Source organism: Moschus berezovskii, chromosome 27, assembly GCF_049115385.1.
Source record: "Moschus berezovskii isolate FMDL1 chromosome 27, NW_MosBer_1.0, whole genome shotgun sequence".
Classification (NCBI taxonomy): Eukaryota; Metazoa; Chordata; class Mammalia; order Artiodactyla; family Moschidae; genus Moschus; species Moschus berezovskii.
In genome coordinates, this window is record NC_142486.1 from 13784588 (window position 1) to 13808045 (window position 23458).

At 39.9% G+C, this 23458-nt stretch overlaps 1 protein-coding gene across 1 annotated transcript in view; it reads right to left on the reverse strand.

The window, feature by feature from the left end:
* LOC129545594 (S-adenosyl-L-methionine-dependent tRNA 4-demethylwyosine synthase TYW1) overlaps positions 1-23458 on the reverse strand; it is a 154500-nt gene that overhangs the window by 15142 nt on the left and 115900 nt on the right. Inside the window, exons 14-15 of the mRNA XM_055409981.2 lie at positions 16424-16534; positions 5510-5677 (exon numbers count right to left, since the gene is read on the reverse strand). Of these exons, the coding sequence (XP_055265956.2) occupies positions 5510-5677; positions 16424-16534 (279 nt within the window). The remainder of the gene's footprint in view (positions 1-5509; positions 5678-16423; positions 16535-23458) is intronic.

Here is a 23458-nt window from a genome sequence, read left to right on the forward strand (position 1 = left end):
CAGGCACTGGTTAGGATGCAAAGAAACTGGATTTTTCATGCATGGCTGGCAGAAATGTGAAATAGTATTTTGTTGTTGTTTAGTTACTAAATTGTGTCCAAATCTTATGATTTCATGGACTGTAGCCCACCAGGCTCCTCTGCCCACGGGATTTCCCAGGCAAGAGTACTGGAGTGGGTTGTCATTTCCTTCTCCAGGGATTCTTCCTAACCCAGGGATCAAACCTGCATCTCCTGCTTAGCAGATGGATTCTTTATCACTGAGCCACTTGGGAAACCTATAAAATAATATACTGCCAGTCTATAAAATAGTTTGACATTTTTTTAAGAAAACCTACAACATACACTTACTATATGACCTAGAAATTACCTTCCTGTGCATTTAGCCCAGAGAAACAAAAACTTATGTCTACACAAAAACCTGTATAAGAATGTTTAAAGCAGCTTAAATGGTAACAGCCCAAAAGAGGGAAAAACCTTTAACAGTTAAATGGTTAAACAGTATACAGTATACTAACGCATATATATGGAATTTAGAAAGATACAAATGATAACCCTGTATTCGAGACAGCAAAAGAGACACAGATGTATAGAACAGTCTTTGGGACTCTATGGGAGAGGGTGAGGGTGGGATGATTTGGGAGAATGGCATTGAAACACGTATGTTGTCATATGTGAAACGAATCACTAGTTCAGGGTCAATGCATGTTATAGGATGCTTGGGGCTGGCATGCGGGGATGACCCAGAGGGAGGATAAAGGGAGGAGGGAGGTGGGAGGGGGGTTCAGGAGGGGGAACTTATGTAAACCCGGGGCGAATTCATGTCAATGTATGGCAAAACCAACCAATATAATATTGTAAAATAATTTGCCTCCAATAAAAAATAAATTAATTACCAAAAATAAAAAATAAAATAAAATAAACAAACCCTGGTACATCGTCCCTACCATGGAATATTACTCAGCAATAAAAAGGAATAAACTATTAACATGTGCAGTGAGTCACATGGAACTCAAGGGTATTATGATGAGTGAAAACTGTTGATCTCAAAAAGTCACATTTTCATGATTTTATTTATGTGATTCCCAAAATAATAAAATTATAAAGATAGAAAACAGGTCAGTGGTTGACAGAGCTTACAGGCAGTTGGGGATGGAGGGTAGGTTGGACTCAAAAGGGGTATAAGGATCTTTGTGGCAACAGACTAGTTTTGTAACTTGACTGTGGTGGTGATTAGATGAATCTACATGTTATAAAATGGCAAAGAGCTACACACAACACAAATGAAAACTGATGAAATCAGAATACGGTCTGCTGATTGTATTCATGTCTATTTCCTGGTTGGTTGTTTTCTGTTTCCTGGTTGTGACAATGTCCTATAGTCATGAAAGATATTTATGTCACTGGGGAAAAGCAGGTAACAGGTACATGAGAGCTTCTGGACTATTTTTGCAGTTTTCCATGAATCTGTAATCATTTCAAAATAAAAGGACATGATATTCCGATCTCTTCTCTGGCTGTCTTCTGGTATAACAGTAAAACAACAGCAGTGCAACTGCAGCTTATCCTCCTGTTCTGAAGCCCTGGAATAACAGGCAGAAACAGAGCAATCTCCTGAGAAAATAGGGAATGATAAACAGTTGATGATTCTGACCTTTCTGGTTTCAAGTGACCCTTCCCAGCTTGTAAGTCAAAAGAAAAAGCCACTCCAACAAGTGTGAGAAGTGGCTACTTCATAAGAGGTTGTATTTTCATCTCTTACACTAGGCACTGCTATAAGAACAGAGAATAGGAAGTGACTGGAAAATTATGTGGTCTTCCCAATTCAATACCAACAGTGTAAACAAAAAGAAGCACCAAAAAATACATAATGGGGACAATCCAAATGAGATTTCTATTTCCCTTTGGATGGATGTCTGTATTGTTTCCTTAGAGTAGTGGCTCTCAAAATGTGAGTGCAGAATACTCACTGGAATATTTTAAAATCTGGAAGGAAGAGCAGTGATACTGGATAGCTGCTGGGTACCATGTCAACTAGCAGTTTGAGAAGAGTTCACAGTTTCAACATTCGGTTATGCTACGCTTCTTTCCATTATGTCTTAATAGATGGAACTGCTGGTCTTTTCTTTCAATCTGTGGTTCTTGTGGAGAAGTTACTGAGGCACTAGGGAACTATGAACAAGGCAGTGTGAGAGTTCTGCGCTGGGGTACGGACACCTCAGGGTGAGCATACTGGAGTTCTCACCTTGACCACGTCTCTCACCGACCGTGCTTTCTAAGCACAAATTGCTGACTCCATCATCTGATATCTATATTCTACTGGAACTTGCTGATACTGCAGTGAACTTATCCACTCCCTACCCTAGGTCCCCAAACAAACCAATAAAAAGCAATATGCAAACAGTACGACCTCAGTGAAGGTCACCGTCACTATCACCCATGTACCCAAGTCAGAAACCAGGGGGATCACGCTTGACTCCGCAGCCTCTTTAATATAATAGCCCTGATTCAGTACTTTCCCAAGACTACCTCCTCCCCACTCTCTCTCTTCACACCAATTTGTTTCAGACCCTCAGCATTTAGCCCTCAGACTGCTGGACTTTCACAACCCTAATTTTTAATTGGTTTCTCTGTCTTGCTATTCATCCTCTATAATGTTGCTAGAGAAATTTTTCTGCAACTCCAATCTGATTGTGTCACTCCCCTTCTTAAAACTCTTTGGTGCCTGCCCACGCCATATGGAAAAAAGCACATTTAGGATACCATTCAATGCCATCAGTGATCTTGCCCCTGCCAAATCAGCCCTGCTCCTTTTAGCCCTTCTCGTGATCTCCTGCCACACCAAACTACTTTGGAGTCGTCCCAGTGTGCTAGGATTCCACACTTCCTCATGGACCACATCTTGGCCATCATTTAAGATGCAGTCAAACAGCAACTCCTCTGTGAAATCTCTCCTGACAGTACCATAGTTCCAAGTATGCTCTCCTTTGGGCTCCATTCTAATCTTTCATCATTGATCTGAAATAATTTGGGGGCATTTATTTGTTTAGACGTTTGTCTTTTCTTGGTGGCCATTCTTGAAGGCAGGGATCTTTTTTTTTAAACCCGTCTTTATGTCAGCACAGTGCCTGACACACCTGGATATTCAACACACATTAAAGAAAATAATGAAGGTGAATCTCAGACTCTCTCTTCTGCCTGGCGTGCACTTTGTACCTATGTCTGTTGTTGCATTTATCACACTGGATTTCAGTAATTTGCTTGGCCATCTTCTGAGGGCTCCCTGTGGATAAGCGCAGGCCAATAAAAGCTTCAGTAACAACTACTACTTACGAACTGCTGATTTTATTTTAGGTTCCCTTCTGAGTACTTCAAATATATTAACTATAATCTTGACGATAACATCTAAAGTCAGTATTATTAGTGTCAGTTTCGAGATGAAGTTTAGAGAGGCTTAATTGAGTGGAGGAGAGAAGAAAACAATCCGGCAATATAGGACAGCAGTTCAAAATAATTACACACAGAATGCATGTAAATAGTAATCTTTAGTACATCCACTAAAAGAACAGAAAATGTATACAATCCCCAGCCTACCTGGAGCAAAACTAAGACCTACTAAGGCTGAGAAAAGGAAAAAAGTATAGAAAGGGAAGGAAGAGGGGTTCTAGAAGAAGCTGGAGAGGCAGGCAGAGACTGATCACACAGGATGCTGGGGGCCACATTACAGGATTTTGATTTTCATACTAAAAGCAATGGGAGGTCAATCAAAGGCAGCAAGAGATCTACGTTTTACAAAGCCTTCTTTGGCTATGTTGTGAAGACCAGACTTAAGGGAGGGAGACAGAACTTTGCCACCATTGTCAGGACTATTTCTAGGGCACTAAAGTAATTTTTTTAAAGGTACTATCTTACCTGAAAAATAAACAGGAATTAAAAAGCTAGAAAATAAAATTGTTTTTTTTGGCTTTAACTTTTTTAAGATTTACTTTGTAAGTTAACTGTCTTTGCAACTACTTTAATGAACATTTCAAATACTAGGCAGCTTTTATTTCTTTGTTCCCTGATGCTCCCAGAACACATTCTTCTGTCTAAATATTTAAGTTTGACAGATCATTAAGTCAGATATATATAACTCACTGAGAATAAGACATGAGGGCCTTTTAACCTCCTGTTTGTTTGAGCCTAGATCAAGTGACATTTTAATTGAGCACTTCTAATATTATTAAATATCATTAACCTATGAAGCTGTTCTGGAAGCCACTTAGGTTGTGGGGAGGAAAAGGTGAGACTCATGTTTGAATTAATGAAGCCTGACTTGACTTGCATAAAAAAAATTTTTATAAAAAAAGGTAAGCCCATTCTTTATTACCTTTTTGGTATTAATTTATCCTTACTGTGATATAATTCACAAACCATAAAATTAAACTTTTAAAGTATACAATTTGGTGGGTTTTCGTACAGCCACAAAGTTGTACAACCAACACCACTATGTAATTCCAGAGCATTTTCATCACCCAAAAAGAAATCCCATACCTATTAGCAGTCACTTTCCGACCTGCTCTTCCCCCAGCCCCCATCAACCATTAAACCACGTTCTGACGCTAAGGAATGATCTGTCTGGACATTTCATATAAACACAATCATATATCATGTGGCCTTTTGTGTCCATTTTGCATCTAGAATAATGTTTTCAAGGTTCAACCATGTCCACTTTTTTAAAAAAAGAAGAGTACAAACAGAAAACTAAGCAGAGAAGTAAAATGAGTCTCTGTGTATCCATCAGTTAGCCTCAAAAGTCCTCAGCCCATCAATACACCCACTTCTCACCTAATACCATTTTGAATCAAACCCAAGACACTATATTATTTCTGTATAAATATTTCAGTAAGGGCATATCAGTGTGATTGCTACTCTAACACTGGACTTCTGATTGGGTATTTTTTTCTTTTTAAGAGCCTACCTCTACTAAAAACTGAATTTTTCCTTTGCTAGGCACTATTTACTTTAAAAATACATTAAATTTAGGTACTTTTTCTGTGTACTAAAAACACTAAAGAGGAAAAAGAAAAACTAAAATCCCAGAAACATTTCAGCGGAGGCCAGGATTCAAAGTGATCTAAAATTTGATAAACACCTCAATATTTCTTCTGACAGTCAAAAACTGTCATATGAGGGTTGTTTACTATTTTAGCTTTCCCTTGTCATTCTGGGTAAAGGACTAGAGGTTATTACAAGGGTGTTTTGTTTTGTTTCTCAGAGTGTGCCAATTACAAGCCAGAAGGCACTTCAAGTACCTGAGTGAGGGCTGAAAATGAAGCAATCTCACACAGAAAAGAGGGTTTATGAGTCCAACAACCAGAATTCAGGGTTTCTTAAAGTTCATTATAGGAAAGGTGGCAAACAAGTAGAATTTCACCGTAATAAGGTGAGGGGGAAAATAAAGAGAAAAGAGAAGAAGAGGGCAAGAAGGACAAGGGTGATGGAAGAACGCACACCTGAGCTGTTCTTACCTTCTTGTGAGCTATCAGAAGACAGTTGGAATGCTCGTGTTCACAAGCGACTTCATAGTCGGGGATCAGACCCACCAACTCACAGACAAAGCGCACCACCTCCTCGTGCCAGGGCACGTTGGCCATGGTAAGACTGCTCGCCGAACTCTCTCCACAGTAGGTAACACCCTGTGGAAACAAAGACAGTTACAGGCTTATTCAAATGTCACAGAGTAAGAGCTTCCGGAGGTCATCCAACAAACCAATCCAGGGCTTCCCTGGTGGCTCAGACAGTAAAGAATCTGCCTGCAATGCAGGAGACCCGGGTTCAATCCCTGGGTTGGGGAGATCCCTTGGAGAAGGGAATGTCTACCCCCTCCAGTATTCTTGTGTGGAGAATTCCATGGACAGAGGAGCCTGGTGGGCTACAGTCCATGGGGTCATAAGAAATCAGACATGACTGAGTGACTACACACTTTCAAACCAATCCAAGCCAATCCAATCCGTATTTTAAAGTGAAGAAAAAGCAATACAAAGATGATAAAATTTGCTTAGATGCTCATACAAGTAGCAAGTGACAAAGAGAGCACTGGAGCTCCCAGGCCAAGGCTCTCTGCACTCTGACAAGGCTGGGGGCTTGGGTACCTGTGTTTTGTGCTACATCGCCATCTGCATAGTCTGCTCACAGTAATACTTTTCAACCGATAGTGTACCTTTCCATTCAGATTCACTCATGCAGTGTAAGAGATTGACTGTCATGGGATTATAATAATGGAGGCAGAGCTGACACCCACAAAAAGTCAATGAATAATTTAGTGACTGGGGAAATAAGATGAGCTCCCATTTTCCAGTAGAGGTCATGTATGGATGTGAGAGTTGGACTGTGAAGAAAGCTGATCGCCGAAGAATTGATGCTTTTGAACTGTGGTGTTGGAGAAGACTCTTGAGAGTCCCTTATACTGCAAGGAGATCCAACCAGTCCATTCTAAGGGAGATCGATCCTGGGTGTTCATTGGAAGGACTGATGCTAAAGCTGAAACTCCAATACTTTGACCACCTCATGCGACGAGTTGACTCACTGGAAAAGACTCTGATGCTGGGAAAGGTTGGGGGTGGGAGGAGAAGGGGACGACCGAGAATGAGATGGATGGATGGCATCACCGACTCTGTGGACATGAGTTTGAGTGAAGTCCGGGAGTTGGTGATGGACAGGGAGGCCTGGTGTGCTGTGATTCATGGGGTCACGGAGAGTCAGACACGACTGAGCGACTGAACTGAACTGAACTGAAGAAAGTGGAAGCCACTCAGTCATGTCCAACTCTTTGCGACCCCATGGATGGTACATTTCATGGAATTCTCCAGGCCAGAATACTGGAGTGGGTAGCCGTTCCCTTTTCCAGGGGATCCTCCCAACCCAGGGATCAAACCCAGGTCTCCCACATTGCAGGCGGATTCTTTACCAGCTGAACCACAAGAGAAGCCCAAGAATACTGGAGTGGGTAGCTTATCCCTTCTCCAGGGGATCTTCCCGACCCAGGAATCGAACTAGGGTCTCCTGCATTGCAGGCAGATTCTTTACCAACTGAGTTATCAGGGAAACCTGAGGCTGGTAAACTTTCTGTAAAGGGCCAGATAGGGATTCCTTTCAAATTATTCTCTAAAGAGATCACTTTGTAATATATTTTGTATGTGGATGTGTATTGGATTGGCCAAAATGTTCATTCAAGTTTTTCATATGATGTTATGGGAAATCTCGAACAAACTTTTTGGCCAACCCAATATAAACAAAGAATCATGCCAAAGCGAAAATACATTTGTAGAAATACATATATATATATATATATACACACACACACATATATACATGTAGATATATACATGTATCTACCCCTACAGAGATTCTCTCATTCAGCACAAATGCATTAAGATAAATTGGTTTTTAACTCTTTTGAATTCTACCTGATAGCCCGAGCATCTAAGACCCAAAAGTTCCATAACTAATTTCTTTAACTGGTAAGTTACATAGTGATAAGGGATTAATGACTAATTTTCAATAATAAGGAATATCTTAACTCTGTAGGCTCTCTAAATACCTAAGAAATCAAACTTACTTGGAAAAAAGATTTGAATAGTCTAGATATGCTGCTACTAAGTAGAGAATAAAATAAAAAAAGATGCTCTCTCTGAGATGCTCACGCATGCACAGACTGGAGGGGATAGAATGACATTAAATGAAAAGCTCACAATGAGCAAAGCAGAGTGATCGTGACCCTACAGATGGCAGAGCTGGGAGGGGGCCAGAAACTCAGATGAGTCCTGCAAAACCCTCCACTCCAGATGGCTCTTCAAAGACTATTGTATACTACACTGAGATGACCTTTGCTGAACATAAACTAGAGGCAACCCAGCTTAATTACAATAAACTAGAGAATCTTCTCTATTAGCCCAATGATTTACAGAATTCATTAAACTGAGTTCAGGTTTTAGCTGAATAAAAAAAGCAAACAATAGTTTAAAAAAATCTTTAAGAAAATGTAGTTGGAAAATTGTACTGAACTTGCCCAAATGTATTAAAAACACACGAAAATGATTTACTCATAAGTCAAATTAGCCATAAATATGAACTTTACTTCAAATACTGTTTATGATGGACGAATTATATGAATAACCAAGCAGATAGTGGCTAATTCAGAGGAATTTATTTTTAATATTTACCTTAATTCACTGAAGCAGAGGTTTTAGGTAAGATCTTATATTCATGACAATGGCTTTGGAAAATAGTTTAATTGATTTAGCCACACCGCTGGTGTAGTGGTTATCATGCAAGATTCCCAGGAGGCGCAGATTATGCTTTGTACTTGGGCTTCCCTTGAGATTCAGCTGGTAAAGAATCCCCTGCAGTGCAGGAGACCTTGGTTTGATTCCTGGGTTGGGAAGACTCCCGGCAGAAGGGATAGGTTACCCACTCCAGTATTCTTGGGCTTCCTTCGTAACTCAGCTGGTAAAGATTCTGCCCGCAATGCAGGAGACCTGGGTTTGATCCCTGGGTTGGGAAGATCCCCTGGAGAAGGGAAAGGCTACCCATTCCAGTATTCTGGCCTGGAGAATTTCATGGACTGTATAGCCTATGGGGTCGCAAAAAGTCAGACACAACTGAGCCATTTTCACTTAACATTGATTATCCAGCAATAATAAAGCACAATATGCTAAGGAGGTTGGTTTGGAAAGGAAATGAAAGAGTGATTGTCATAGGTCATCACTAGGCCTTCACTAATACTTTCTCTATATGTTCACATGATACGTTATAATTAACAAAGCATTTTCATGTAAAAATTCTCTTTCTAGCCAGACAAAATCCTCAGAGGTGGGCAGTATGGGTTACTTCCTGAGCCAACTACAGAGACCAAGCCTTCATCGTGACACAACTGCAACAGGTAGAAACCGGTGCCAGTGAACAAGGGACCTCCCTGGTGGCTCAGATGGTAAAGAATCTGCCTGCAATGAGGGAGACCCGGGTTCAATCCCTGGGTTGGGAAGATCCCCTGGAGGAGGGCATGGCAACACACTCCAGTATTCTTGCCTGGAGAATCCCCACGGACAGAGGAACCTGGCGGGCTAAAATACATGGGGTTGCAAAGAGTCGGACATGACTGTGCGACAAAGCACAGCACCCACCAGCGAGCTGGTCTCCAGCAGCTGCCCCTCCGGTGCCCCCCACTCTGCATGGGCTACTTCACTTCATGCCACGCTCCTGTCTACCGATGACCCGCCTGGACCTGATTCCTGATCACGCTTGCCACCGAACTGTCTCAAAATGTTTCAGTTTCCCTCATACCACAGTTCTCTGCCGCCTTCTCCTACCAGCACGACCCCCACCCTGTTTATCACCAGCACCGTGTTCTTCCCTCACAACTTTGAAAAAACAACATCCTTAGGAAAACAAATGGGAACACTGTGGCGGCTGAAAGCACTCACTCCAGACATCTGCAGGCTGAGGAGTGACAGGCAGACCCAAAGAAAGTTCCTGAGGGGCAGGACCACTTACGTGTCTTCATATTTGTGGTGAAAAGCACAACCCACACCATTACATTTGGAGAAGGAAATGGTGACCCCACTCTAGTATTCTTGCCTGGAGAATCCCAAGGACAGAGAAGCCTGGTGGGCTACAGTTCATGGGGTCAAAAAGAGCAGGACACAACTAGGTCACACACACACACACACACACACACACACCCCATTATGTTACACTGGTGTCTTCTGGAGGGACCACTCTGCTCAAGGAGATAGGGGCCACCAGGTCTTTTTTACAGGCTGCTTAGAAAGTTCACCTGGGGATTCAAAGTCTATGGGAAGAGCAGTATTTTGGCTCTTGAAATTCTAATTATACTGACTGGGTATCAAAAGGCTCCTGATATTATTCTTTTGTCCCTGATCGTTTAAGGACAGAAGAAATGTTGTCTTTGTGACTTTTTGCAGCAATACACGTCACTGTTTTAAAAATGCTTCAATCACTGCCAGCAACCCCCCACCCCAGCACCAGTCCAAATTTCTCAGCTCAGCACCTGAGGCCTTCTTACTAGACTCAGCATCCAGTCTTTTCCCAGCTAAAATCTCCTCCATTTTTTTTCCCACCATTTTTTTGATCTTCTGCCAGAAACCCCCATCCCATCTAATCCCAAATTCATCATGTCTTGTGCATATCTCTTATCAGATAACAGGCATAAAGATGTGTCTAAATCCTGAGCTCTCAAAAGGCAGAAACTGTACCTTGTTCTTCTCTGTACCCTCAACCAATCTGTTCTAAGATCAAGTCACACATTTCTTCCATGACATTAGACTTCATAACTCTTTTCTAATACAAAATTTCCTTCATATCTTTCATGACTTTTCTGCTCTTTAATGATTATGAACCAACTGAAACCACTGCTCAGGTATTGCTGCATACTTGAACAACTAACAATTGTAAGGAATCTGACCAATATGACCAATATTCCTTAACGTTTGTGTGCAGAAAGAGGGTAAGGTATGCTAAGTCATTTGTTTTGCAAGGTGCATTCTGCAAGGACTGAGCTCTGTCGAGAGTCACAGTGCTAACGGGAAGAAGGTTTTAAATCATTTGACAACAAATAATTAACTGCACTTACTCATCCCAAGGTGCAGTGCTAGGCACAGACTACAAAGACAATATTTCATTTACAAAATGGATTGTGCTATGAAAGTTTCTCAGTAAGGCAGATGTTTACAACACTAAACACATTTTCTTAAACAAGTAAGCAAATAACGACGGTTAAGTTTCTCAGGCTAGCAAACAGAGGCCCATTTAAGCCTAATGAACCCAAAATACATGATAATTTACAGGGCATGGAACAGAGAGATGTTTTATGAGACTAAAAGTGAAAGTAAAGAGAAAATCGATATAATAAGTAGCTTCTATTGATTCATTTTTAATAATATGCTTGATGGAAAGTGATCTAAGCAGTTATTGAATCCAGGCATGTGTAACCCCCTTGAATTCTCAACCAAAGCTATTAAATTGACATGAGTCTAATTTTAATACTGAAGAAATTTAGGCTCAATGAAGGTAAGTAGTTTGTCCCAGGTGACATCAGTACCCTTTAGGAAATCAGCAAAGTTCACACATCTTCCCCACTGCAGACTATGAGAGACACTGCTACCCCCTCCACATTCACACACACACATCCAGGAAATCCAGGGAAAGGACATGAATGGTGTCTGAGAGTCCCAGGTATATCACTATCCCAGGGTCATCTTGTGTCATCAATTTCACATCTTTGGGGCATTCGTGTGACCTTGAGGTACTATTAAGCTTTAACACTACTAACTCCTTTTGAAGGTTGGACCCTGGGAGATTTTTTTTTTTAACCAAGAGATAGATAAAGGATGGGCTTCCCTGGTGGTTCAGACGGTAAAGAATACGCCTGCCCATGTAGGAGATGCAGGTTCATCCCTGTGTCAGGAAGAAACTTTGGAGAAGGAATGGCTACCCACTCCAGTATTCTTGCCTGGAAAATTCCATGGACAGAGCAGGCTGGCAGGCTACAATCCATAGGGGTCACAAAAAGTTGGACACAACTGTGCGACTAACACTTCACTTCACAGGTAAGAGATAAACCTCCAGGCACCACTTGGTGTCAGCGTGTGAATTTTTTCCTAATTCGTCCATTTGCTAAAGGTCAAAGGGCCTAGTCTTCTGCCTTCACACGCACATCCTGTCTCTACTGGAGCTGTGGAGTGAGTACCACTGGGCAGTCTCCCTTCTTCCAGCCCCTAAGGAATTCCCTAACAGACCCGACAGATTGACAGCTCTCTCAAAAGTATGTTTACCATAACGCTTACTTCTAAAAGTTTGTTTTTGGAGGAAGCTGAGGTTATCTTAAGCTGCCATAATGCTGGCTCTTATCAGTTGTTTTTTTGAGTGGGTTTATTGTTAATATTTTTAAAACTCTTCCATTTTAGAAAAATTTAACTTTAATAAGAAAACACAACAAAAAGCTGCCTTTTCAGACATGAAAAAGTTGAACCCTATTTAACAGGAAAGCAGGACTTCTCCATTTACTGATTTTGCTTCAGTCATGTGAATTATAAAAAATAACACATGCTCACTGCAACAATTCACACAACACAGAAATATGAAAAGTAAAACAAGCCTTTCCTTCCCCTTCTCCTAAATAGAACAGTTAACAGTCTGATATGTATCCTTCCACACTTTCCTTATATAAACATATGTAAACATATACTGTGAAAATTTACTCAAACAATAATTATTCTATAATTTACTTTGCTTCTTAATAATATATTATCTTCTGTAAACATTCCTTTTCCTACTTCAGTTAAAAGAAACATACTTCATTGACTTGGTGGACAAATGAGAGATGAATTTAATAAACCATGTGATCTAACCCTCAAAGGCCCAGGTACTTGAGGGGCTTCCCTGGTGGTGGTCCAGTGGTTGAGAATTCGCCCTGCAATGCAAGGGACACCGGTTCAATCCCTAGTCCAAGAAGATTCCCACATGCCATGGGGCAACTGAGCCCACATGTCACAGCTACTGAAGTCTTTGGGCCTAGAGCCCGGGCTCCACAACAAGTGAAGCCGCCACAATGAGAGGCCCTCGCACTGTAATCAGAGAGCAGCACCCACTCACCACAACTGGAGAAAGCCCATGCACAGCCACGAAGACCCAGCACAGCCAAAAGTCAATCAATCAATCACATTTTTTTTTAAAAAAGGCCCAGGTACTTGATATGACAGAGTCAAGTGACCATCACATACTTTCTCCTGGTACAACACAAACTGTTTTCTGTTACCCTATATTTTATAATTTAAATATGACATTTTACATCGTGATTAGATTACACACTTCTCCAAGAATTTTTCAATTAAAAAAAAATAGCTCATTTTACTTCTGCAGATGTGGCCTTGCTCAGCAAGACATCTATTTCCCAAGCAGCATATCCAAATTTAGGCACAAAATCTGTACCTATGGTGCTTTGACGAGGCCTGGCACATGGAGAGAGCACAGAAACATTTGTTAAAGGCAGGGATAAAACAGCAAAATGGAAATCTTGTTTGAAAGAAACTATGTCATTATAATAACTCGGCTATAGGCAAGAAGGCTTCATATTATTTCCGAGTTATAGCATTAGTTTATCCAAATACAAAATGCCCATCAGAGAATTACACTGTTTGCAAAGTGGTCATCTTTCATTAAAAAATAATTCTGGTTGATTCTTTTCAGATTATAAAATATCTTGTTCATTACAGAAAACATGACTGCAAAGAAAGAAGGAAGGAGAAAAAAAGGTGATGGTGTGATCCACCCAAGTTGCTTAATAATAGAGGTTTTACTGCAATATAATTTGAAGCAACATTCTTTAATAGCTAAGTCATAAATTAAACCACCACTAATCTTTACACTGGCAAGGTTTTGTTAAGCCAAGGCATATATTTAAGATGTAGTTTGTCTCTTTGCATCATAGAGTTCTTGCCAAGAGGAGCCTTTTGAAATTAAGAACAACTTTAAAAGTGTCTTTGACCTGACTAGAGATTGCTACACACTCAGACAGCAATATTTCATCTGTTCCAACTTCCCCATCCCTCCAGAAGACAGTCATACAGAACGCTGAACTTACTAAAAGATAGTTCTAAAACTGAAATATCCTTTGACATGACAGAGTGCACCCAGCTTCATAAACATGAACGGAAGAGTGGAGCTCTGAGAGACTAGGTGAATTTTCTGGTCACTTTCTCTCATTTTTGCATATTCTTAGTTGTCCATGAAAGCCTAGCATATTATCTGCCTCTTAATATTATACAGCTTTAACTACTTACTATCTCATGCTGATGACTTCCAAGTCATTATTGCCAGGCTTGTCTCATCCCCAGGACTCCAGGCTTACATAACCTATGGCTTATTTGAACCTATCCTTAGATATTTAAAAGCTATCTGAAATTACTCAGGCTGACACAAAACTCATGAAATCGCTCCCCAAATCAGCCTCCCTTCTCCATTGGTCTTTTCCACACCAGCAAACTGTTCCACATCCACACGGCTGCTTAAGTCAAAAACCCAGGTACTATTTTGATTCCTTTTGTTCTGTCATTCCCTACATCATTTAACAAGTTCGGCTGGATCCACTTTCCAAATTCATCACGGAAGCACCCACTCCTCTCCAATGATATCACCAAAGACCTTCCCCAAGCCATCACACCTCTCGCTTGGCCAAAGTTTTGTTACTGGTCTACCAACTTCTACTACTGCCCTTGGAACCAACTCACGGCAACAGCAGGGTCATCTTTTAGATCACAAATCAGATCTCATCACTCTCTAGCTTTTAAAATCCTTTCCAAGTACACCAAGTAAAAAAAAAAGTTTTATCATTAAACTTAGTATAAAATTTGATTCTGTTATCCTTGTGTGAAAGGCCTAACAAAATCTGGCCCCAGTCCCCTTCTCTGATTCACCTTGTACCATAGCCAACTCCAACCGCCCCAGAGGTCACAAAGGCCCTCTTGCAGACTAGCTGTGTCATCTGCCCAGAATGCTCTGACCCCAAGCCTTTGAATATTCTGTTGCTTCTTCCTACTCGGGTATCCATTGTTAAAAGAATCATCTCCGCAAAAAACCTTCCTGCTTACGAAATTTACAAGAGCCAACCACAATATCTAGCAAAACAGCATATCCATATATCCTCTCACACATCAATCCACTTACAGGTATCTATCCCAAAGAAACACTGGCAAAAATATGACATTAAATGCCGCCTGCTGGAAATCATCAACATGAAATAGTCTTGAAATGCAAATACACACACTTACTCACACACACACCTGATCAATCTTCTTTTGATCTAACTACCAACCCACAGAAAATACATGGGGCAGAAGAATATGTAATAGGGAAAAATCTAAAATTTAAATACAGGGAACTAACCAGGATAAATGACCCATTTTTTCCAACAAAATAAATTACTAGGGGAACTAATTACTAGCAGAACTAATAGACTAAAAGAAATTAAAGACAGAAATAATCCAATTCTAACCCTTATTTGGATCTAGATTTTCAAATAACCCCAGCTTCCCTGGTGGCTCAAAGGGTAAAGCATCTGCCTGTGATGCAGGAGACCCAGGTTCGATCCCTGAGTCGGGAAGACGCCCTGGAGAAGGAAATGGCAACCCACTCCAGTATTCTGGCCTGGAGTATCCCATGGACAGAGGAGCCTGGTGGGCTACAGTCCATAGGGTCTCAAAGAGTCGGACATGAATGAGCGACTACCCTTTTCAAATAACCAAGACAGCTGGTTTAAGAGGATATGATGTATATACACACAATAGAATATTACTCAGGAATTAAAAAGAATAAAACATTACCATTTGCAGCAACACAGATCATCTAGAGAATATCATACTAAATGAAGTAAGTCAAAAAAAGACAAATGTTACAGGGATCATTTATGTGAAGAATCTTGAAAAGAATACAAATGAATCTATATACAAAATAGAAAGAGACTCACAGACATAGAAAACAAACTTAGTTATTACCAAAGGGGAAAGGGAAGAATAAATTAGGAGTATGAGATTAAACACTACTATACATAAAACAGACAAGCAACAAGGATTTACTATATAACACAGGGAACTATATTCAATATCTTATAATAACCTATAATAAAAAATAACCTGAAAAAATATATATAACTGAATTACTTTGCTGTATACCTGAAACTAATACAATATTGTAAATCAACTCTATTTCAACTAAAAAAATACTGTTAATCGGTAGAGTCTGAAACCTTATATGCCCCAAAACTTAAGAAATTACTATTAAAACTATTTAGTTGTAAGAACAGTCTTCTGAATAAGTGTTTAAAGTGACTGCTTATCTTTTAAAAATACATACTGAAACAGCTATAGGTAATGGTATAATGTGAGGATTTGCTTGAAAATAATAGGTAAGGGCAGGAAAATGGGTAGGAGTACAGTTGAAACACGAGCTGGTGATTTTTGAAGCTGGGTAATGGATGGATGGGGGTTCATTACATCAATCTCTCTACTTCTGTATATATTTGAAGTTTTCCATAGCAAAAGGTTTATTTAAAAGTCAAACAATTACTCACTATAACAGTGTTCTACTTCTCCGAATATTAAAGTTACTATGTAGTGGACAGTACATTTATTTTCTGTTGACAGTCTATGGCTCGCTAAAATACAAGCTTTTTATATGTGAGAGCAAATGCTTGGTCTTTACTGTTCTTATCCCCAGTGGCTAGAACAGTGCCAGGATCTTGATTAATATTTTTGCATGAATAAATCAAACATCCAGAACCTCATGGAGGGTTTTAGAAGGTTGTAACTCCACCATGGCCAGCAAAGTGCCAGGAGAAGTGTGCCCAGCACTGGCCGGCAGGGACTTACCTTAACCTCGATGAAGTCAGGATTCCCCAGGGATACCAGCTCGGCATAGGCCTGGAGTTCATCCACGTTCCATGCCTTCACTAGAGTCAGTCTGTAGACAGTACGTTGTTGCTAAAAGACCGGAAAAGACAACTTTGTTTTTATCACCTTGGAAGATTTTCAAATTTCTTCACCCCACTCATCACTCAACCCAGGCAAGGTGAAATCCAGTATGAACTTTTAAAAATTGAAGTTTACACTTTGTAGAAAGATGAAAAAAATGTAAACAATATCGTCAGACTCCCAGAAGCCTTACAGGCACAAATATTGGCATATTTCTCTTCTCTCACTAACAGTATGTAACACTAGATAAGTGCTAGTTGCTCAGTCATGTCTGACTCTTTGCAGCCCCATGGATTGTAGCCCGCCAGGCTCCTCTGTCCATGGGATTCTCCAGACAAGACTACTGGAGTGGGTAGCCATTATTCCCTTCTCCAGGGGATTTCCTGACTCAGGGATTGAACCTGGGTCTCCTGCATTGCAGGCAGATTCTTTACTGTCTGAGTCATTAACACTACATAAGATACCCAAAAGTTTCTTAACAAATATACTGAATTCCATTTGGTCAGAAATAGTAAGTTGACTAAATAGTTTTAGACTGTCAAAAATGAATTCAAATAACCTTCAGGCTCTCCATTATCAATCACTCAAACCATTTATGATAAGGATTTTTAATTTACACTTTTCCTCTTTCCTGCTTTCTTATTATTTAATGATCCCTAGTTGGCAGAAAAGGCACACTGATGAACTGTCAATGCTGCCACTTGTTTGTCTATCATGTAAAAAAAAGGTATTGATTTTCTGAAAAGCAACTAGACAACAGTCATGCAAACCTTTAAAAACTTTATACCCTTTGACTTTCCCTTCCCAGACCCTAGACAAACTGTGAAAAGTTCAAGGCCTAACTCAAACATCTCAGAACAACATGATTAATGGTAGTTTAAAATATACAACAAGAGTGGGGTCAGAACCTATGACTTGCCTATAACTAGTAGAAAACGGCAAAGGTGATTGATGCCTGTGTGCATGATTGCATCCATTTGGAGCAAGTTCCTGGGCAGTATCCATGCTGCTGCTGCTGCTGCTAAGTCACTTCAGTCGTGTCCGACTCTGTGTGACCCCATAGACGGAAACCCACCAGGCTCCCCCTTCCCTGGGATTCTCCAGGCAAGAACACTGGAGTGGGTTGCCATTTCCTTCTCCAATGTGTGAAAGTGAAAAGTGAAAGTAAAGTCGCTCAGTCGTAGCCATGCTGCTAAACCTCAAACCATACTTTAAGTAGCAAGGCTCATTATACTCAAGAGAAAGACAAAGTGAGGTGAAAGCTGAAAAGAATGATACCAATCTCTACATGCCCCCCCAACATCCACAGCAGAATTTATTTATAATTCCCAAGACATGGAAGCAACTTAAATGTCCACTGAAAGATGAATGGATAAAGATGTGGTATATATAAAGAACAGAATATTACTCAGCCATAAAAAATAATGAAATGTTGCCATTTGGAACACCATGGTTGGACTTGGAAGAGATTATGCTAAGTGAAATAAGGCAGGCAGAAGAAGGCAAGCATTGAATGATATCACTTATATGTGCAATCTAAAAAAAATACAACAAACCAGTGAACATAGCAAAACAGAAACGGATATAGAGAATAAATCAGTGGTTACCGGTCGGGAGAGGAAAGCAGGGAGGAGGGAGATAGGGGTAGGGGAGTAAGAGATATAAACTACTATGTATAAAATAATCCACAAGGATATATTGTACAGCACAGGGGAATATAGCCAATATTTTATAATAACTATAAATGGAGTAAAATCTTTTTGCAAATTGCTATATTGTACACCTGAAACTTACATAATATTGCACATCAACTATACTTCAATTAAAAGATACCAATCTCTCTCTCTTACTTTTGCTTATATCTGAAGATAACCAAGAGATGAAGAGGTGAATATCATTAGGCGGCCATTTGAGAAAATGCACTCAAAACTTATTTTTAAAATGCAGTATATAAAGCATGAAAAGACACACATCTTAAAGATTCCCTTTACATAGCTAGAATTCACCCAATGCCAAAACTTAACAAAAACGGTAGAGAACTGCAGGCCAATCTCACTTGTATTTATACATGCAAAAATCTTACCAAAATTTAAGTAAATGAAATTCAGCATTATGTTAAAAATTCTAGAAAAGGAGAGATGATTCAATATTGTGAAGTCACTTAGTCATGCCTGACTCTTTACAACCCACTGACTGTAGCCCACCAGGATCCTCTGTCCATGGAATTCTCCAGGCAAGAACACTGGAGTGGGTATTTCCTTCTCCAGGGGATCTTCCCGACCCAGGGATTGAACCTGGGTCTCCTATACTGCAGGCGGATTCTTTACCATCTGAGCCACCAGGGAAGCCCATTCAATACTAGGTTATGTATTAATATAATTCATCACATTAATATTGTGACACAAAAAAATCAATCAGTCATCTTATAGATAGAGTTTAAAGTCCATCCCTGATTTTAAAACAAAGCAGAGTGAACAACTGAAAAACCATTTGGTAAACTCAAAAATTAAAAAACATACCATTAACATAAAGAAAACACCCTCGAGTCAACAGTCCATGTCATTCTTAAATACGTAAAAAACAGAGCTATTTCCATTTAATCAGACTAACAGCAGAATGCCCACTCTATTATCTTTATAAACACTTTTCTGAAAGTTAAAATCAAAGCAATAAGGCAAGAACAAGACTAACTGAATAGTATACAAAAAACCAAAAGTACTTGCAAATGATATAGTTGGCTTCCTGGAAACCTAAGAAAATCAACTAAAAATCAGATTAAGTCAAATTGGCCAGTGACCAAATAAAAATAGAAAAATGAGCAGCTTTCCTAGCACAGAGCGGTAGGATAGATGTGGGCTCAAAGTGAAAGTCGGTACGGCTCTTTGCGACTCCATGGACAATACAGTCCATGGAATTCTCCAGGCCAGAATACTGGAGTGGTAGCCTATCCCTTCTCCAGGGGATATTCCTGACCAAGGAATCAAACCGGGGTCTCCTGCATTGCAGGCAGATTCTTTACCAACTGAGCCATCAGGGAAGCCAGGCCAGACTGAATCCCAGACCACATACGAGCCATCTTTAACTCTGACTCAGTTCCTCCCTGCGGAAAATGCAGGTTTTGCACAGGACTGCAAGTGTTCATCTACATAATGCTTGGGCTTCCCTGATGGCTCAGCTGGTAAAGAATCCGCCTGTAGTGCAGGAGACCTGGGTTTGATCCCTGGGTTGGGAAGATGCCCTGGAGAAGGGAATGGCTACCCACTCCAGTATACTGGCCCAAAGAATTCCATGGACTGTACAGTCCATGGGGTAGCAGAGTCTAACACAACTGAACGGCTTTCACTACTATATAATGCTTAGGACCATGCTGGCAGCAGTTAAGTCATAAGATGTATTAGCTATTATATGCCATATATACGCTACATATATACTATCTATACATGTATCTATATAGCATATACATACATATTACAAAACACAAATTCTACTTTACAAAATACAACTACAGAAGACTTGATGATTATTTGTGAAATAACATGGGACAGTGAAAAAAGTAAACTTTTCTGAGACCATAACAAAAAACTAGCCTACATGGAGAGCCATGATAGATTTCTAAATACAATGTAATTCCAGTGGGAGTTAAAAATTCTTTTCAACAAATAAACTAGCAATGATACCGACAAAAACAATAGCAGGAGTTGGCAATGAGTCAGCCCTTACTATGTGCCAGCTGTTGTTGTGTTTAATATATTAGCAAAGATTCCAATATTTGTCTCTTCTTTGCAACAAATCTTATAAAATAGGTTTATTATCTTCACATTATAGATATGAAATAGAGGCCCAGGGCTGCTAAATAAATTTCCCAAAGTTACACAGTGGGAAAGCAGCAGAGCTCGGATATGAACCCGAGCAGAATGAATCCAAGGCAGACTCTCTCATTGCTAAGCCTTCTCAAATTGTGAAATAAATAATGCAAAGAGAAATGTACATAAAACACAAATGTATCACCCAAGGGATTAACACAAAGAAATATCCATCACCCGCCCAGCACCATCCATGCCCTTCACCCTAAAGCTATCTGATATTCTGACTTCAAATTCAACACTAACTTTTAGACTTGTGCCTATGTTTGAAATGTATATACAAAGAACCATATATTCTTTGTATCTTGCTTCTCTCACACAACATGGTGTTTATACAGTTCATCCATGTTGCTGTATGTTGGGATCTGCTCATTTTGTTATCTAACATTCCACTATATGAGTATACAATAATTCATTCAGCCACATCCCCACTGATAGACATCTAGATTATTTCTATGTTTTAGCTGTTGTAAATCAATGCTGTAAATTTATGGTTCCTAGGGGTGGAGGGGATGGGAATACCAGACCACCTGACCTGCCTCTTGAGAAACCTGTATGCAGGTCAGGAAGCGACAGTCAGAACTGTACATGGAACAACAGACTGGTTCCAAATAGGAAAAGGAGTACGTCAAGGCTGTATATTGTCACCTTGCTTATTTAACTTATATGCAGAGTACATCATGAGGAACACTGGGCTGGAAGAAGCACAAGCTGGAATCAAGATTGCCGGGAGAAATATCAATAATCTCAGATATGCAGATGACACTACCCTTATGGCAGAAAGTGAAGAGGAACTCAAAAGCCTCTTGATGAAAGTAAAAGAGGAGAGTGAAAAGGTTGACTTGAAGCTCAACATTCAGAAAACAAAGATCATGGCATCTGGTCCCACCACGTCATGGGAAATAGATGGAAAAACAGTGGAAACAGTGTCAGACTTTATTTTTTTGGACTCCAAAATCACTGCAGATGCTGACTGCAGCCATGAAATTAAAAGACGCTTGCTCCTTGGAAGGAAAGTTATGATCAACCTTGATAATATATTAAAAAGCAGAGACATTACTTTGCCAACAAAGGTCCGTCTAGTCAAGGCTATGGTTTTTCCCGTGGTCATGTAATGGATGTGAGAGTTGGACTGTGAAGAAAGCTGATTGCCGAAGAAATGATGCTTTTGAACTGTGGTGTTGGAGAAGACTCCTGAGAGTCCCTTGTACCGCAGGGAGATCCAACCAGTCCATTCTAAGGGAGATCGATCCTGGGTGTTCATTGGAAGGACTGATGCTAAAGCTGAAACTCCAATACTTTGGCCACCTCATGCGACGAGTTGACTCACTGGAAAAGACTCTGATGCTGGGAAGGGTTGGGGGCGGGAGGAGAAGGGGACGACCAAGAATGAGATGGCTGGATGGCATCACCGACTCTGTGGACATGGGTTTGAGTGAACTCCGGGAGTTGGTGATGGACAGGGAGGCCTGGCGTGCTGTGATTCATGGGGTCGCGGAGAGTCGGACACGACTGAGCGACTGAACTGAACTGAACTGAGGGGTGGAGGGGAGGATAAGTTGGAAGATTGGGATTGATGCATACCCAACACTATATATAAAATAGTAACTAATAAGGACCTACTCTATAGCACAGGGATCGCTCTACTCAATACTCTATAATGACCTATGTGGGAAAAGAAATATATAAATATATAATAAATGTATAAATTAAATGTAAATATATTATTTATATATTTTCTTTATATATAAATATATTTTAAATATATATAAAACTGATTCATTTTGCTGTACACTTGAAAATAATCCAACACTCTAAATCAACTATACTCCAATAAAAATTAAAACAATGCTGTTATCTCTCATAACACTAGAGTTTAGTTTTTTCTGCTTTAGGGAGTTTTATGAAATGCTATTATGACACATATTCTTCTACGTCTGCTTCTTTCACTGAATTTCATTCACTGAATTTGATGGTGATTCTGGCTTTAGATACATTTTTACTGCTGTTTGGTACTCCAGTATACGAAAATATTAACTACTAGTGAAAGTTGTTGGTTGGTTGGTTGTTTTCCCAGCATGGTCTCTTACAAAGCACCATTGCAAAGAGTGTTACTGTACCTGACTCCTGACAGACACATTTCTTTGATCTTCCTAAGAGAGGAAATGTTGGATCACAGGAAGTGCAGGTATTTTGCCAGACTGGTTTTCAAGGTCGTTTCACCACACATCCACCAGCAGTGGATCAGAGTCCAACTGCTTCTCATCTTCATCAACTCTTGTTGGTAATCTTTTAAAACTTCAGCCATTTCTGTGCTGTTCTATTTTGTATCTGTCTGTTTACTGATGAAGTTGAGGATGTTTTTGGTCATTCTGATCTCTACTTTTGTGAAGTATTTGTTCAAGTGTCTTGAATATTTCTCTATGGGGATAATGGTCTTTTTACTACCGGATTTTTCAAATTCTTTATATATTGTGGCTATAAGAACTCTGTTATAATTGTATCAGAAATATTTTCATCTGCTTTAAGGCTTTCCTTTTTACTTTCTGCATATCTTTTGATCAACAGAAGTAACTGATTTTAGTACATTTACCTTTTATCTATAGCATACTAATGTTCAGACGATTAAAGACAAAGAAAAGCACTACTATGGGGTTACAAAAAAATGAATGTCATTAGATTTTATTTCAAATGATCAGATTCACATTCTGGGTTTCACTGTGTTTGTAGGGAGCCTGCTCAATGAGACAGTTTGGGAGACTTTAAAGTCTATGTAAAATTAGTTAAAGCAGTTCCTAAAGTCTGTAGAAGAAAGTGGAGTTATACTCCAGTTGGAAGGAAAGTTATGACCAACCTTGATAGTGTATTAAAAAGCAGAGACATTACTTTGCCAACAAAGGTCCGTCTAGTCAAGGCTATGGTTTTTCCCGTGGTCATGTATGGATGTGAGAGTTGGACTGTGAAGAAAGCTGATCACTGAAGAATTGATGCTTTTGAACTGTGGTGTTGGAGAAGACTCTTGAGAGTCCCTTGTACCGCAAGGAGATCCAACCAGTCCATTCTAAGGGAG